We start from the raw sequence: 17,688 nt of genomic DNA, 5'->3' as shown, positions 1-17,688 counted from the left end.
TAGAGCTGAGTCTACACGACGTCTCTATGCGTTGAAGTGGAACCTCTTCGTCACATGGTGCTCTTCCCGCCAAGAAGACCCCTGGAAATGCCCGATCGGGTCCGTGCTATCGTTTCTCCAGGAGGGGGTGGAGCGAAGGCTGTCTCCCTCCACCCTTAAAGTGTACGTGGCCGCAATATCTGCCTACCACGATCTCCTGGGAGACGAAAAGGTAAGTCAGCACGACCTGATCATCAGGTTCCTGAGGGGGGCGAGGAGACTGAATCCTCCTCGCTCTCCTCTCGTTCCCTCTTGGGACCTCTCAGTAGTCTTAAGTGCTCTGCAGAGGCCTCCCTTTGAGCCTTTGCGGTCGGCCAAGATTAAGTTCTTGTCTATGAAGACGGCTCTGCTGACCGCATTGGCCTCGCTTAAGAGGGTCGGGGACCTGCAAGCATTTTCGGTTGACGAAGCGTGCCTTGAGTTCGGGCCGGCTAACTCTCACGTGATCCTGAGACCCCGGCCCGGATATGTGCCCAAGGTTCCTACCACTCCGTTCCGAGATCAGGTGGTGAACCTGCAAGCGCTGCCTTTGGAGGAGGCAGACCCAGCCTTGGCATTGCTCTGTCCAGTACGCGCTCTCCGCGCCTACGTAGACATGACGCAGTGTTTCAGGACCTCAGACCAGCTCTTTGTCTGTTATGGTGGAGAGCGGAAGGGAAGCGCTCTCTCAAAGCAGAGGTTGTCTCACTGGATAGTGGACACCATTGTTTTGGCATACCAGCAGCAAGGCCGACCATGTCCCCTTGGTGTGAGGGCACACTCCACCCGGAGTGTGGCCTCCTCTTGGGCTCTAGCGCATGGCGCCTCGCTAACAGACATCTGCAGAGCTGCAGGCTGGGCGACACCCAACACATTCGCCAGATTCTACAATCTCCGAGTGGAGCCAGTGTCCGACTATGTACTCGCCCCTACGGGTGGCCGGTAATGGGCCAGGCTCAGGTGTCTTCGCTTGCTCGCCATTCCACTCCAAGGACTGGATACGTGCGATATTTTCCTCAGGTGAGCTCCCCGAGAGCCCTGAGCTCCTCCAGCACTGCTTACGCCAACATCAGTTCAGTCTGCCCTTTCGAGCCCAGACCCTCATGTCCGGCCAGGTGCTCCGTGTGCATGGTTCCCCTCCGGCGACCCCCACACGAGTATTCCCACCGTAAGCCTCCTCAGTGAGCAGGTGTCTTTCCCTTGGCAAGTCCCTGCCACCCCTAGGGTTAAAAATCCACCTTCGGCTGGTACCCTAGAGATCTTCCATATGCAACCCTCAGCGGGTCATATGTGTATTCTCTAAGTCCTCCCTACGGTAGGCATCTTGGCATTCCCTCACTGGGATATGCTTCCCAGTGTACCTTGGTATTCCTGTGATAAGTGGGAGTCCTACGGCCTTAAGTGGCAGGTCTCACACTTACGCAGGGCACTGGATGACAGTTGAGTGGCGTTGTTGAATAGGATCCCCCATTCGTTAGTCACTAACGTACGTCGTAGTGACTGAACGAAAGGGAACGTCTCGGTTACGTATGTAACCCTCGTTCCCTGAGGAGGGAACGGAGACGTACGTTTCCTTGCCACGTCAGCTGTGCTGCCTGGAATGCGGAGTTCAGTCTTGGCTCCTGCAGCAGTAACATAATGCGATGTTGCCAGCGTACTTCCTGATATACCCACGAGGTGGGGCGGAGTTACGCATGCAAATTCCGCATGCCCATGGCATTGGCACTGCCATTGGGCGCTGTTGAATACGAAGAAGATGATTGGCTTCTAAGCGAAACCCCCATTCGTTAGTCACTAACGTACGTCTCCGTTCCCTCCTCAGGGAACGAGGGTTACATACGTAACCGAGACGTTCCCTTTCAGTCAGTCACGTTCAACGTTATGTCAGAACGAACTGATGAATGGGGGCCTCGCCTGAGATTCCAATAACCTTCGGGTTGTAACGAAATGAGCCAATGGTAAGGGATGTCCCTGTCTCCCCACATCTTTACGAAGGTCACGGGGGCATCCCTTGGTCCTCTCAGGCGGAAAGGGGTTTGCATTCTGAACTATCTAAACGATTCTAGCTCACTCTCTGGATCAGTTATGTGAACAGAGGGACCTGGTGCTCAGCCACCTCTCCCGTTTGGGCGCTCGGGTCAACTGGGAAAAGAGCAAACTCTCCCCAGTGCAGAGGATCTCTTTTTTTGGTATGGAAATCGACTCGGTCGCCATGTACACGCAGCTTACGAGCGGGCATGCACAGTCATTGCTGAATTGCAGTGAATTCGAGGGCAAGATAGTGGTTCCACTAAAACAATTTCAAAGGCCCCTGGGGCATATGGCATCCACAGCAGCCGTCATGCTTCGATTGCTTCATAAGAGACCGCTTCGGCACTGGCTTCGCAACCGAATCCCGAGACGGGCATGGCAACAGTGCAGCCGACAAGCTCTCACGACAGCTCCCACGTCCCGGGGAAAGAAGACTCCATCCCCAGACGGTTCAGCTGATCTGAGAATGATTCAGTGATGCACAGATAGATCTGTTTGCCTCCCCAAACCGCTGGTTTACTCCCTCACTGAGGGGACCCTTGGCACGGATGCACTAGCGCACAGCTGGATGTGGGGCTTCCACAAGTATGCGTTTCCCCCAGTGAGCCTTCTCGCACGGATTTTGTGCAAGATCAGGGAGGACAAGGAGCAGGTCCTCGGACCTGGTTCTCCGAACTGGTACTCCTCGCGACAGTCCCTCCCTGGCCAATCCCTCTAAGAAAGACCTCAGGCAAAAAAAGAGAATTCTGTAGTTTTGTTCAGCTAGCAACATCGGGAATCAACCACACGGCAAATGCTAATACTTTTGCATAAATTGTTTACTTTTTTTATTGTGTAACAGTTCTATCTAACGTATTATTTTACTTCCCTAGCTTCTAGTGTTTTTCTCCCATTCAATGGAAGTTAATGGTGCCCATCAACTGTTTGGTTACCCATATTCTTCAAAATATCTTCTTTTCTGTTCAGCAGAAGAAATAAATTCATGCAGGTTTGAGGATGATCATTTTTGGGTGAACTGTCCCTTTAACTATTTTTGTTTTACCATTTGATGCAAAGGTAATACAATACAAAGTATTAGTATATAAGTTAAAATGTATGTAAAGTATAGAAATGTTAAAAATAAACAAATTTAGGATTTACTATGCTGATGACAGTAAAAACGCATCATCACAGTTTGTAAAACGGGTTTATTGGTTGCCCACACGACATTCCTCAATTCCTGTGGATGTCTATGGGAGTGTTGTAAATATGTAATTTACACTATTTTGTGCACAACCAATTGTGAGGTGTGGCCAATTACTGCAGTGATACAGTATAATTTGAATGTAACATGACAGACCAACATGCTTCTTTTCATAAAATACTCATCCAGGATGATCTCAGATTGAGATGGACTGCATAAGGAAAACAGAAGTTCCCGGGTTAAGTGTTCGTAGAATGAAATCAGAGCCGGCCCAAAGCATAAGCGAACTAAGCGGCTGCTTAGGGCCCCCTTGGCCACCATGGGCCCCCCAAGAACACATGAAATTACTTGCCGCATGTTACTTTATTGAAATCGTGAAATGGCCTTAAACAATTACTAGATCAACTGCACTTAAAAAAAAAATGCACGGATTGATTCTGACAGCGCTACACCAGCTCGCAGCGCCATTGGCTGGACACCATTTATTGGGTTGTTAGCCAGGGTTCAAAGTCCAAAGTGCAAGAAAAAAAGTGAATTTCGAGGGGGGACGGAGTTCCAGTTGAAAAAAAAAAAGTTAGATTTTTCTTTTTTTTGGGAAATTAAAAGGATTCCTATATTTTAGCCACTCAATAGTCTACAATATAATAGCCACATAAATGTAACGTAATATATAATAATAAAAACGTAGCGGGATATTCTGTGTAAATGGCTGCGCAATGTCGACTTTTGTGATTGGCCAATACCGGCAGACTACAGCCAATGGAAATGCTTCTCCATCGGTGCGCGTCTTATTCCTCACAGAACTTCAAAGCAGACCGCTTGAGGTAAAATATCTGGAATGATGAACTGTGATTTTGACCGAAAATCTCAATAGAAACCTTTAATTACTTTAACAGATGCCATAACATAAACTTTTAAATGGATAAAGCTGTGTTAACGTACCTGAAATTATCCTGTCTATAAATATAATAATGCATAAATGATCATCTAAAAATTATCCGGCCGTCTTGCCCGAAAAGAGCTCGAATTTCCGTTATATATCGAGTGAAAACAGTAACGGATCCAGAAACGCACACGTGCAAAACGTGTCTTATAACATATTTTAATAAAATATGGCGAAATTCCAAAAAAAAAAAAAGAACAGTTTACATCACTGTATTATTACTGTGGGTCGTTGAATACAAATCTTAAACAGTTGTCAAATATTAAATGTTCATTATGTTCATATTAAATGTACTTATATCTCACCATGCACCCCAAAAATTATGAGTCGTTTTTATTGTTACAATAATGATTTTAGAAATGTCTAAACATAAAACAAACCAAAAAAACAACAACATTGAGTCATATAGTGGCTGTAAAACTTTGTGTTATTTAAATTTTTTAATTTGTGTTTGTTTTCCAGTAGATAGCAGCAATCCTCCACTAAACCAAAGCACGTTCACGTTATAATGTGAAATTAGAAATGTAGATCTTTTTAAAGTGGATTTTACATAAAATGTTGCCATTTTATAAAAATGCATTTATTTAAATTATTACAAATTGAGGCAAATAAATAATATAAAAAAATACCATAAATCCCCCTCGAACTGCACAACTTTACAGTAAAAACATTCATAAAGCTTATGATATTGTGTTTGTAAAAAAATTTACATTACATATTGGGGCGGTACTTGTCCCCCTCAATGTGTGTTGTTTTAGAGGGCTTAGCTAATCAGGCCAATTAGAGAGATTTACTAATAATTTCCCTTTTTTATTCATAACAAGGGGTTATCAATGATGCATAGGCTATATTATCAAACTAACCCAAGACAAACTGTAGAAATTAGAAAATAATGTAGAAAAATATATTTTTTTCAAAATAATATTACTGTAACAAAACAAAAGGTTTGTGTAACCTTTTCCCACATTTTTGAAACATTTTGAAATGTTTCAAATGACCCCCAGACATTTATTATAATGGGTTTGTGTGAAGATTGTTTTACATTCACTTGGAATTGATATAACTTTTATTTATACTGTAATGTTGAATGTCTATCATTAATGTTTAAAAAGAAAATAAATTCAGAGACATCATGTGTTACCAAAAAATGTAGGCCTATCAGGAGTGTGACAGCACCAATATGTGTTATATTGTTCATGATACATTAACATATACACACACATAAACACATGTATATAAAATAAGAAGCTAGTTCTTTAGACTGGATAAAGGAATAAAACAATACAAGCCTCTATACGTTCGGCACGCCCATTACTCCAAGCTGCAGTTGCCCATATTTGGAGACGGGAAGTAGCCTACCTAGCCTACCTGAAGTTCTCGACGCAAGCTTCGAAGCCTCGGTCTCTCAGGTGTAACATATAGCGCACACGGTAATTTACCATTTGTTAATAGTTGTTGCATATTGTGTATAAAGTTATTTTATATACAAGAAAAATGTGGTGTTATTGATGATGTCATTGGATTTATGTTGCGTTTATGTTCAGACTTGCATATCAGCGGAGACGTGAAAAGGACTGAGAAATGCATATTTTGAAAATTGCGTGTCTGGTGAAGATAAAATTAAACAACAAAAGACATCTTTATGAAGCGTGGACATTATTTAGAGAGATATAGGTGTGGTAAAGTGAAAAACAAATAGGCCTAGATGTCACATAAAATCTTGTGCATGTTAATTCAACAAAATAGCTACTGTTCAGAAAGTGTAGTTTGCAGCTTATAAGGAGTTAAGATATAATGAAAAAAAATGTTTGTATCACGTCTGAGAGAGCACATATATAGCCTAATGTTTTAGTGAATAGGCTATTCCATGTCTTTTTTTCTTTTGCCAAACAAACGGTCTAACAGTTTCAGTTTTGTTTCTGTGTAGTCAGAGTGTGGGGAGGGAGACACAGGGCCGGCCCGTGGCATAGGCGGAATAGGCAAATGCTAGGGGCGCCACTCATCCATAGGGGCGCCAAAATGTATTACTGATACTATTTTATTAATATTAATTTGAAATATTACCAAATAAAGCGCAAAAAAACTTAACTAAGTCCCCCTTATCTTCCCGGTCCGCCTCATCAATCTCCCCCGCCGAGCTACCTGAAGTGCGTCAGAAATATAACGCGTGATCAGTTTAATGTTGGGAATTTGTTGTGTCGCGTCGCCTCTCGCCGCATCTAATGTAGACAGGATTGCTTTCATTTTTTTAGGGTGCTTGGCCGCTCGCGCCAGGTGTAGACCTGGTGAAAGTTGCCTGATTATTTATGACGGATGGCCGAATTGTAGTTTGTTAAAAAACAGAAGCCCTCTGATGCAGGCACTGCAAGGGAAACACTGCAAAAATGCTCTTCTTATTTAGTATTTTTGTCTTGTTTCTAGTCTAAATATCAAAAAATTCTTAAACCAAGATGCATTTACTAGATAGGCCTAAGTAAAATAATATTTTTTCTTAAGTGAGTTTATGCTTAAAACAAGCTAAATTATCTGCCAATGGATTGAGAAAAATAATCTTGTTTCTGATTGAAATCTTGTTTCTTGTTTCAGTCCCAAACAGAAATAAGATAATTTTTCTCACCCCATTTGGCAGATAGGCCTAATTGTGCTAGTTTTAAGCTAAAACTCACTTCATTTAGATTTTTTCCCCCAGAAAACAAGGAAAAATTATCTAATGTCATTTTACTAGTAAATACATCTTGATTTAAGAATTTGTTGATGTTTGGACTGGACACAACAAAAAATTACTAAATAAGAAGAGCATTTTTTGCAGTGTAAAGACAGAGGTAAAGTGATGTAATGAATGAACAGTTTATTTAATTGCATAGTAGTAAAATACTAATGTACGCTAATTAATTCCAGTTTTACCTTAAACCATATGCAAGCAGCTGTTCTGGGTTCCCCAGTGGCCACAGACAAAAAAAAAAATCATATCTGTTTTTTTTAAACGCATGTAATTTCACTTTTTTTAATAGCCTAATGTTTTTACTCAGTTGTGCAGTTTTAAGGGGACATATGGACATTTTAAAATGTATTTGCCGAAATTAGTAATGATATTTATATACAGGTTTATTTAAAATAGCTACATTTTATGTAAATTTCACATTAAATATCTAAATTTCCCCAAAGTTTAATTCATGGTGAAAACATGAATGTGCATATTAGTGGAAGTTTAGACTGAAAACATGTAGTGCTAAACCTTGATACAAGGGGCACCAAGTAAAATCTTGCCTAGGGCAGCAAATTGGTCAGGGCCGGCCCTGAGACATCACACTTGGAAAAAACAGTCTGCTTCCAGATTTTCAGTATCTAGATCAGTGAGTCGGTGACCATTTGAAGTGGCCTACAAGCAGGTAAATAGGCTACATTTTCTCTGTTTGGCTGTTAGGCAAATTTGGCTTGTCTTCAGTAATTTGATACTAAGATATCGATATGCGATTTGCTATAATGCCCAGGCTTTTATTATATTTGCTCAATTCTCAAGCTGTATTCATAACATTTCTTGGTAACGCTTTATTTTATTATAATTGTTTCTCATGTGCATGCTGCTCACGTGGTCCGTCAGTCGCATGATTGTCTGCTGTAAATAAAATGTCATATGCTATAATAAGAATAAATTCATATTTAATTTAATAATAGGAAAATACTATTATGATTATCATTTAAAATCTTCTATTAAAAAAAAAATAGGAAGATATGCACATCCCACAGATGCTCGATTGGATTGAGATCTGGGGAATTTGGAGGCCAATTCAACACCTCAAACTCCTCAAACCATTCCTGAAGCATTTGTGCTCGCATTATAGTTAAAATGCTTTCCCAAAATGATGTGTCATTTTAAAAATGTGGAAATTAGTACGTTAATAAAGCCTGAGGATAAATTTACATGCGGAAACATATAATGCTGCTTGGTTATTTTACAGTATTGCTGCCTTAATAACGGCCCATTTCAAATGTGCAGGGCCGGCCCTGACCAATTTGCTGCCCTAGGCAAGATTTTATTTGGTGCCCCTTGTATCAAGGTTTAGCACTACACGTTATCAGTCTAAGTTGTGGAAACACTCGTACAGTTTTATTTTTGTAATGCATTGATGTTTTATTTTTATTGTTGTTGTTTTATATGATGTCCAGTCCATTCTACCCCATCATTATGTTCATGATATTATTATTATTATTTTATTTTTTAAAGGCTGATGATAGTTAAACTATACAAAAATAGCACTACGCCACATTACAGCCTAAACACAAAGAGCAAGAGTAATAGCATCTAGCATTCATGCACAAACTATTCATTGAGAACTAGCAAAGGTGTTTGTTTTCCAGTAGATGGCAGCAATCTTACACTTGACTATGAGCATTCATGTTTTCACCGGGAATTAAACTGTGAAATTTAGATATTTAATGTGAATTTTACCTAAAATGTTGCCATTTTGTTATTCTGTTGCCTCTGGCTTGGCGTGCTCAGTTGGGGACACTACATTTTTCAACTAAACATAGAAATAAATCTAAATAATAAACTAAATTAACCATTTAAACTAAATTACTGATCGAATTATTGATCTAAAGCCCACACTGTCACTGTATGATAATTGAAATGAACTGATGACATCAGCGTTTTTTCCAGAATGGCTATACAGCTGAATAAAATTATGTTGCATTATTTTCCTGTTTAACAATGTAAAGCTGCTTTGAAACAATCTACATTGTTAAAAGCGCTATATAAATAAAGTTGACTTGACTTGACTATTTTAAATGAACCTGTATATAAATATCATTACTAATTTTGGCAAATACTTGTGTAAAATTGCTATATATCCCCTTAAAACTGCACAATTGCAGAGTAAAAACATTAAGCTATTAAAAAAAGTGATATTACATGCGTTTAATATTGTATATATATATATATATATATATATATATATATATATATATATAGATAGATATAAAAAAATTTGTTTGTTTTTTACAAAATCACACTGGCTGTGTGGCCTCTGGAGAACCCAGAACAGCTGCTTGCATAGTTTGAGGTAAAAATAACGAATTAAATTAGCGAACATTAGTATTTTACCACTATGCAATTAGATACACTGTTCATTCATTAGCCTACATCACTTTACTTCGGTCTTTACACTGCAAAAAATGCTCTTCTTATTTAGTATTTATTTCTTGTTTCCAGTATAAAATCTAAAAATTCTTAAATCAAGATGCCTTTACTAGATAATGACATTAGATATTTTTTCTTATTTTCTGGGGGGAAAAAATCAAAATGAAGTGAGTTTTTTGCTTAAAACAAGCAAAATTATCTGCCAATAGGGTGAGAAAAATAATCTTATTTCTGTTTGGGAAAGAAACAAGATTTCAATCAGGAACAAGATTATTTTTCTCACCCCATTGGCAGATCATTTTGCTTGTTATAAGCAAAAACTCACTTCATTTTGATTTTATTTTCAAGAAAACATATCTTATGTCATTTAACTTATCTAGTAAATGCATCTTGATTTAAGAATTTTTAGATATTTAGACTAGAAACAAGACACAAATACGAAGTAAGAAGAGCAGTGTATTCCTTATCTTCCCATCATCAGAGGGCTTCTGTCTTTTTTGACACTACAATTCGGCCATCCGTCATAAATGATCAGGCAACTTTCACTGAGTCTACACCTGGCGCGAGCGGCCAAGCACCCTAAAAAATAAAAGCAATCCTGTCTGCTTTGGATGCGGCGAAAGGCGGCGCGACACAACAATTTCCCCTAACGTTAAACTGATTGCACGTTATATTTCTGACGCACTTCAAGTAACTCGGCGGGGGGAGATTGATGCGGCGGACTGGGAAGAGGCGGGGGACGCTTTTTTTGCGCTTTATTTGGTAATATTTCAAATGAATATTAATAAAATATCGGTAATAGGCCTACATTTTGGCGCCCCTAAGGATGAGTGGCGCCCCTAGCATTTGCCTATTCCGCCTATGCCACGGGCCGGCCCTGTTTACATGCTTTTGTTCTCTTCCCTTTTGAGCGGCAATAAAAGATTATTTTTGTAAATACTTTCCAGCATCAGTAAAGTAAGATCTTTAAAATACATCCAAATTACAGCGAAGCGCACGGTGCTCTGCCGTGGTCAAAAAGGATATAAACAGTGAATTTTTAAGCAATCTATTTTTGAAAACTCAGAGATGTGGATTCGGAGGGCAATTAAATGACCACATGTCTATGGTGTTTGTCTAAAAACAGTAGGTAATTCGGCTGGGGATTTTTACGCGGTTGGTGGGAAAAAAACACTGACATTCTGGTTTCAGACGACAATAAAATCACTGACTAGCCCTGTAAGTGATGAAAATACCTTACGACCCCATGAGAAACAATTACCGTCCGAATAGGGCTTTATTCTAACACCCAACCTAACAGTCTATTAATACTCTAATGAGAGTTATCTGACATGTAGTTACAAAGTTACAGTTAGAAGAACGTCTAGTGGACCGTCGACATAAAGTGTAACCTAATTTTCATTTGGAGATCCAGACAAGCAAATTGAATGTAACCACTTTATATTAGGTGGCCTTAACTACTTGTACTTACATCAAAAAATAAGGACAATGTACTTATTGTGTTCATATTGTATTGCAAAACACTTTTGCTGATATTGAGGTGGGATTCGGGTACACTGTAAAAAAAAAAAAAGTTGAGAAAACTTAAAAGTTTAAGGCAACCAGCTGCAGAACATTTTTGAGTTTTCTCAACTTTGGGTCAATTAGTTGTACAAACTTTTTTCATGTTAAATAGTTGAATAAACTTTAAAAGCTGAATTTGTCATACAAAACATAAGTTGGATTTTTTACTGTGTATTAGGGACAGGTGTGGTTTTATGGGTAAGTTTAAGGCTAAGGGTTAGGTGTAAAGGAAGTGTCAACTGTGTAATTATAAATGTAACTACAGAAATTAATTACAAATGTAATTACATGCAGATTATTTAAATGTAAGTACAATGTAAGAACACAATAAGTGCATTGTATCAAATGATTAATTTAAATGTTAGTACATAGTTAAGGCCACCTAATATATAGTGGGTCCACAACATTTGTCTCTCATAGAGCTGAAGAAGATGAATGCTAATGCAGAAATGTGGGAAAGCAGCTCAGAAACTGATTCTAGTGAAGATGAAAGAAGGAGAAGAAAGGGAAAACAAAGGTGAGTAACAATACATGGTCTTTTCCCAACCAAGTATCAAATCAAAAAAGGCAAGTACTGTCTTGCAATTATATCTTCTAGCAAGCATATTTGATTAATATTAGTTAATTATGAGGAGTGTTCGTTTTTATTTAATTGTTTTATTTATTTATTTGACAGGGTGTCATTATCTTATCATTGTATCATTATCTATAGAGGGAGGGAACTAGAAGCAAGTTAGAAGATATGAAGATAAGACAGTAATTTAATATGATAATTCTAGTCATTTGGATCACACAAAAATGTGTCTAAATAATGCCCTTAACATGGAAGGATTTCTATACCCATGCTTATATTAGTTTTAGAAAAAATATATATTATAAAAGGTGACAGATGGTTATTGGAGCAGAATTACTGTAGGCTAACTTAACAGAATCAATCATTCACATTCTTTTTCTGTTCTCTTTAGCGGAAGCAATGACATTCAAAACTACAACTCTGTGGACCTTGGTTTTTTCGAAGATAAAGAGTTGTATGATTTGTTCTGTGAAAACAAAACAAAGATATCTACAATAGAAGGGCCGATGATGTTTCTGCGCCATCTCAAGGACTATAGACTCATTACAGATTGGCTTTATGTAAGCTTGAATTTCAGACCATAATATATCAATATGAAAAATTAAAATAATCTAACATTTGTTCACTTTTACTTTTGAAGGAAAAGCTTGAGGACAGTGATGATGATAAGGGTGTGTATGATGCATTGGAGTATATTCAAAACCGTGGAGCGAAGAAGGTTAGAAGTTTCTGGGAATGTGTGCAGCAGGAGCACATTTTACAGCGTTACTCCCAACTTTCTGAAATCACTGCAACTCTGAAGAACTGTGAGAATCTGTTTAGCTATCTGTCTGTCTATTTATCTCTCTGTCTGTGATTAACAGTGGGTTTATTGTAATATCACATTGAGATCATTGCTGATTTATTTCTCAATTCTAGTTTTTAATTCCTCAGCTCTTGAAAGCATAAAAACACGAGAGAGATCTGAGAACGGAGGCAAAGGAAAGGGAAGAGAGATTAAAAAGAGAAGGACAGAAGGCCACTCTGTGAGTAACCAAGCTGGCCCATCATCACAAAGCACTAACAGCCAGAAGAAGAAATTTGAACATGTGGAGAGAGGTTCTCTGATAAATGGTGAGAAAAAAAATCTATTGGCTAGACAGACCAACCAATCCATCAATTGTTTTGATTGACCAGTTGCCTGTCAGTCAGTTTATCTTAAAATTATATCACATTGAAAGACTTCAAACTGCATTTGACTAAAATAATTGTAATCAATATGATTTAACTCAAGCAGAAACTCTTGCACAATGGGAAGATTTTGAAACGCTCATGACATGCTACTACCTGTCGTTGTTCACTCCTCATTTGCATATGTTGTTAGCAAAAATTTCCAAACTTTGTTGAATGCTTTCAATGCTTTCTCTGCTGTCATTCCCACATTTCCCTGTGCAAGTGTGTAGCTCGTCTTCCATATAGCCCTTAGTCAGGTTAGACGGCATATTCAGTTTTAAGTGGATGAAAACAAGGCAGTGAGGGATAGACTTGCAGTCTTTACAATGGCATGCACTGTATGAAGGTCCTATATCACATACTTTTTTACAACTTTCAAAAATGTGTAACATAACTTTTAGCTACTGAAAGGTTTTTTTTTTTTTCTCAGAAAGACATTTTGTCAACTGAACAATCGATATGTTATTAAACAATCCATTCAACGCACTGTATATCTCATTTTCATTCCTGTCTAAAATTAAACATGGCATACCCTGACTAAGGTCTATAGGGAATATTTGAAACGGTCATTTCACACCAGTGGACATATCCTGCGACTGCCTGTGGCATCAAACTCTTTTAGAAAAGCCTCCACATTGGTAGTGTAGGCCTAAATGTTCCCTAAAACCCAATCTGTCTGACTGCCAGTTGGTTTAATGTAATATTGTATCACATTGGGATCTGCAGCATTGCTGATTTATTTCCCAATTCTGTTTTTTTCATTCCTCAGCTCTTAAGAAACAAGAGAGATCTGAGGATGGAGGCACAGGAAAGGAAAGAGAGGTTAAAAAGATAAAGACAGAAGGCAACTCTGTGAGTATCAAAGCTGGCCCATCATCACAAAGCACTAAATGCCAGAACAAGACATCTGAACATGTGGAGAAAGGTGAGTTCTATGAAAAATGGTGTCAACACATTAAAATCAACTTTTCTAAGATTTTATGTTGTCAGGGACCCATTTTCTCTTGGCCCTTTGTTCAACTCTGAACAATATTGACATGTATACATCAAACCGTAGGCAGATTTTTTTTATTTATTTCGGGGGTATATATAATTCATATTTTCTCATTTTAGTTGTCTTATTTTATCGTTTTAGTGTAGAATGAGCAAAGCGGATTTGTTTTTAGGATGACAAAACATTTTAAAAGTTACATTTTTAGGCTGATAATTTTTTAGGCTGCTCTACCTCAGTGGTCTCACAGCGCTCGTCAATGTCAAAATGATCGAGATGACCAGTCAAATCAAAGAAGGCGGGTCTTACTGTCATACTGTCACACACGTAATGAGAGTTTGTGGAAAGATGTAAGTAGATGCAAGTCTTAGACAACTGTTTTATGATAGAAATGTTCAGCTATTGAACATCTAGTGCTATAAACTATCAGCTATAAACTAGCGATGCAAACTGCAACTTTTTATGAAATTTCGGCGTTTTGAATTACAAAATGCAATCATGATTCATGTAATTCATTAATTAATGTGACGTTGAGGCAAAAAACGTTTGCATTTTCTACATTAGACATACGAATGAGAGTGAATTTGTTCACGTTTTAAAATAAACAATTATTTGCAAATAGTTTAATTTGATTACTTCATTAGCCTACTACAATTAGACCTAGAACTTATTTTACATTTTATTTATTTAAATTCCTTTTAATTATTAAATTCCTTTATTATTATTATTTATAATAATACAAATTATACACCAAGATGCCCCCCCCCAAAAAAAAAATTTAACTCCGCCTATGCATAGGCCTATAAAAGCATATAAAACAGTAAACAGAACAACATGCATGTTAAGTACAAACATGTCCCAACATGTCCCAAGCTGCTGTATTAATGTTTTTCATTCAAGAACAGAGTGATTTTCTATGTCTTTTGTAGTTTTATTAACATTAAAGTCCCCATAGTAGGAAATAATATGGAAGTCAATGGCTACCATCAACTGTCTGGTATTCAACTGTCTGTGTTCAACAGAAGAAATGAATACAGGTTTGGAACAACATTAGAGTGAGTGAATAATTACATAATTTTAGAGGTGAACTGTCCCTTTAAGGACAGCGTGTTCTCCAAAGGCTGCGCTGCTGTCAATTTAAGACGTGCATCTAATATACAGACACACGCAAATTTACTTTCACTTTACACATAACCGACTGTGTTTATGTTAACCTTGCGTGTATTTGACAGTATTAGCGCAGTAAGACTACTTAGTCCAGTAATCAAGTTTAGTGCGCGCGCTCTGCGCGTTAAAACGGTGGATAAGCACGCGAATAACCGGCAAGGCTTTAAAACGCATGCAAATAATGAACTTTCGTGATTGTGAATAACTATAGTGTTCCGTGATTATAACTCTCTGACACCAGCATTGCAAACGTGTCTAGCACTGTGTATAGTGATTGGATATTTGCTCATATCAGCGCGTAGACTAGGCACACTGCAAAAAAACCCAACGCAATTCACAAGCGCGAATTGACCCGTGAATGCCGTACCGAACGGTTTAATATTATAATGAGAATTGTGGCATCCCTAAAGCGTTTGTGCAAAACTGCGGGAAAACTGCGGGAAAACTGCAGAAAAAGTGTGGGTGTTGAACCCTCTCACCGGGAAAAGCGTGGGTGTTAAAACACCCACATCCCCCACAGGTGCGACGCCCCTGGTCTGTATATCACATAATTGGGGTCGCTTCAACCCACGGATTTGGCAACCCAGTGCATGAGTTCTGTTGACATTTGACAACTAACGTTATGCGTCGTTCCGTTGCTCTGATTGGTTGTAGGTCTATCCAATTGAGGTCTTTCCTGGTTCGGTTGAAACTTGAAACACCCCCACAGCCCAACGGAGCAGTATCAGATTCAAATTCTGACTAGAATTGAGTATGACGACGTCAGGCTAGCTCTGTTGGGCTGTGATTTTGGCTAGTTTTGAGGAACGTTAGCAAGTGGGCGGGTTTTGTTGTAAAAACTTGGCAACCCTGTCTGCACGCTGGAATAAGTAGCCTAACGTTAGAAGAAAAAAATGAGTATAAACGATCTTTTCCGGTGTTGTAAAAAAATAATTTAAGGATACACAGAGTAAGTTACTTACCAACACGATCATTTCTGAGAGAAATAGTAAAGGTGAATGCATATACGAACAAGTTCTTGATCAAACCAATAGTGATTTACTCTAAGGTGGACTGTGAAGGAACATTTTATAGGGTTGTACCTACTGAATGAATACACTAGGAGTCGGTCAGTCATCTGATTTGATGTTAAAACTATTTATTTTGATGAATGCTATTTCATTCATTTCATTTTAATTTTTACCCTTTTTATCTTCTTCACCCAAGAGGAAGAAAAAGACCTCTGGGATAAACACAAGAGATGGCTTCCTGTCACATGTGGGGGAAAAGAAGCCCTTCTTGACAGGGAAGCACTTCGTACATATGACAGTAAGTGGCCCTTATTATTTAAATGTTTTGCGGTCTCAAAGCAACATCACCTTATATCTGCTGACTATAATAAAACCCCCGAGTTGTATGGTCTCTTTCTAAACATAGCATTATAATAATAACTGTAAATGATAAAAGTTCTGCAGTAATATCTTTTTGTGTGAAAATTATTCTCTTTAAATTGTGCTTCATTATGAATAGTGAACTTAGGGTTGTCTTAGGGTTACTAGAATAAGTTGATATGTACTTGCAAAGTTACTTATAGTCAGATATTAAGCAGACAATCTACTAATACTCTCATTCATGACAGCTGTTGACATGGAGTTGCAAAGTTACTTATTGTCAGTAGAATGTCTAAAGTGGACCATCGTAATAAAGTGTTACCAAAAATGTCCATTCCTCTCAGAAAACAAGAAATGCATTAAATATCGCAGAGAAATGATCTCCCCGTATCTATTTGAGGAAACGGCTGGGAAAGAAAAGAGCAAGAACTGGAAAATAAGTATATTATGTCAAGGCAAAACAATCAAGGATCTTCTAAAGGTGAGAACAGGATTATCCATAATAAGTTTTCAAGAATAAGTTTATCCAACCTGGGATTAATCTATTAATAATTACTGATTAACTGACAAACAGACACATGACCTGCTTATATACCTTTCTGGTGTTTCAGGCACTTTCTTCCTGAATAGTTCTGTTTTCATGGGTTTACTGAATCAGTCTTTGGTACAATTTTCCCAAATATGAAACAATATACTTTTTATTTTTTTATTTTTTTAATAACAACATTAAAATGGTGCTTTATTTTCTCTGTACATCTTTAACATGGTTTCATTTTCTTTTCAGGAGGGTATTTTGGAGATGCCTGAAAAAAAAATCTTGCCATAAATTATGTACCATGGAGAGTCACAATATTGATCTCATGAATACACCAGTTTGGTTTCTCTTTCAATAAAACCCAACAACTGTTTTAGTGTGATTCTTGAATAAAATAATTTCTGTTAACTTAAAATATATTATTTAACTGACTTCAGCTGAACAACAGCTGAAATTCATTATTTTCTTATCACTGTAAAGCTGCGTTGAAACAATCTGTATTGTATAAAGCAATTTATAAATAAAGGTTATTTGATTTGACTCTGATTGTATTCATCTGAAAGAAGAATGTCATATACACCTAGGATGGCTTGAGGGTCAATAAATAATGGGGTCATTTTCATTTTTGGGTGAACTATCCCTTTAACACCACAACTTTGCCATGATAATTTTTGTAAAAATAAAATAAAAAAGATTTACTAACGTTACAATAATAATGTTAATAATTTACACAACTTAAAAATGTATTTCTATTTTTGAGATCAAAATGTTCATGTTCATCTGTGCTTGAGCGAATCCAACATGAAATCTTAAATAAACAATACTGTTTCATCTTTTGTGAACGTTTTCTCATTTTATTTTCACTCGGATGTAAAAACAGCAAGCAGCTTTAAGTTTCGTTTCTGTGAATGTGGGAGGGAGGTACTGCACCACAGACGACTCAACATGGAGGAAACCTCCC

General features: G+C 37.9%; 1 protein-coding gene across 3 annotated transcripts; it reads left to right on the top strand.

Moving 5' to 3' along the window:
• Nucleotides 1–5,454: 5,454 nt before the first annotated feature.
• LOC307134423 (uncharacterized protein) lies at nucleotides 5,455–17,267 on the top strand. Of its 3 annotated transcripts, XM_079830152.1 has the most exons (10): nucleotides 5,455–5,605; nucleotides 7,452–7,564; nucleotides 11,299–11,395; nucleotides 11,844–12,012; nucleotides 12,093–12,258; nucleotides 12,386–12,565; nucleotides 13,434–13,589; nucleotides 16,029–16,130; nucleotides 16,537–16,673; nucleotides 16,977–17,267. In XM_079830152.1, the coding sequence occupies exons 3-10, from the start codon at nucleotides 11,310–11,312 to the stop codon at nucleotides 17,016–17,018; spliced, it is 1,038 nt and encodes a 345-aa protein (XP_079686278.1). In that variant the 5' UTR covers nucleotides 5,455–5,605; nucleotides 7,452–7,564; nucleotides 11,299–11,309; the 3' UTR covers nucleotides 17,019–17,267. The 3 variants fall into 3 exon arrangements, with proteins under 3 accessions (XP_079686278.1, XP_079686277.1, XP_079686279.1); XM_079830151.1 differs by lacking the exon at nucleotides 7,452–7,564 and having other exon boundaries at nucleotides 5,515–5,605; XM_079830153.1 differs by lacking the exons at nucleotides 7,452–7,564; nucleotides 16,977–17,267 and adding an exon at nucleotides 16,804–16,923 and having other exon boundaries at nucleotides 5,515–5,605.
• The last annotated feature ends 421 nt before the right edge of the window (nucleotides 17,268–17,688 follow it).

This window comes from Gobio gobio, assembly GCF_949357685.1.
Source record: "Gobio gobio genome assembly, chromosome: 1".
NCBI lineage: Eukaryota > Metazoa > Chordata > Actinopteri > Cypriniformes > Gobionidae > Gobio > Gobio gobio.
The sequence above is the reverse complement of the archived record's forward strand: the minus strand, read 5'-3'. Positions and strand labels throughout refer to the sequence as shown.

Coding starts and splice junctions, on each gene's coding strand:
- LOC307134423 (XM_079830152.1), top strand. CDS start 11,310: ATGAATGCTAATGCAGAAATGTGGGAAAGCAGCTCAGAAACTGATTCT. Junction 12,566..13,433: donor GAGAGGTTCTCTGATAAATG/GTGAGAAAAAAA, acceptor TTCATTCCTCAG/CTCTTAAGAAACAAGAGAGA. Junction 13,590..16,028: donor ATCTGAACATGTGGAGAAAG/GTGAGTTCTATG, acceptor TCTTCACCCAAG/AGGAAGAAAAAGACCTCTGG.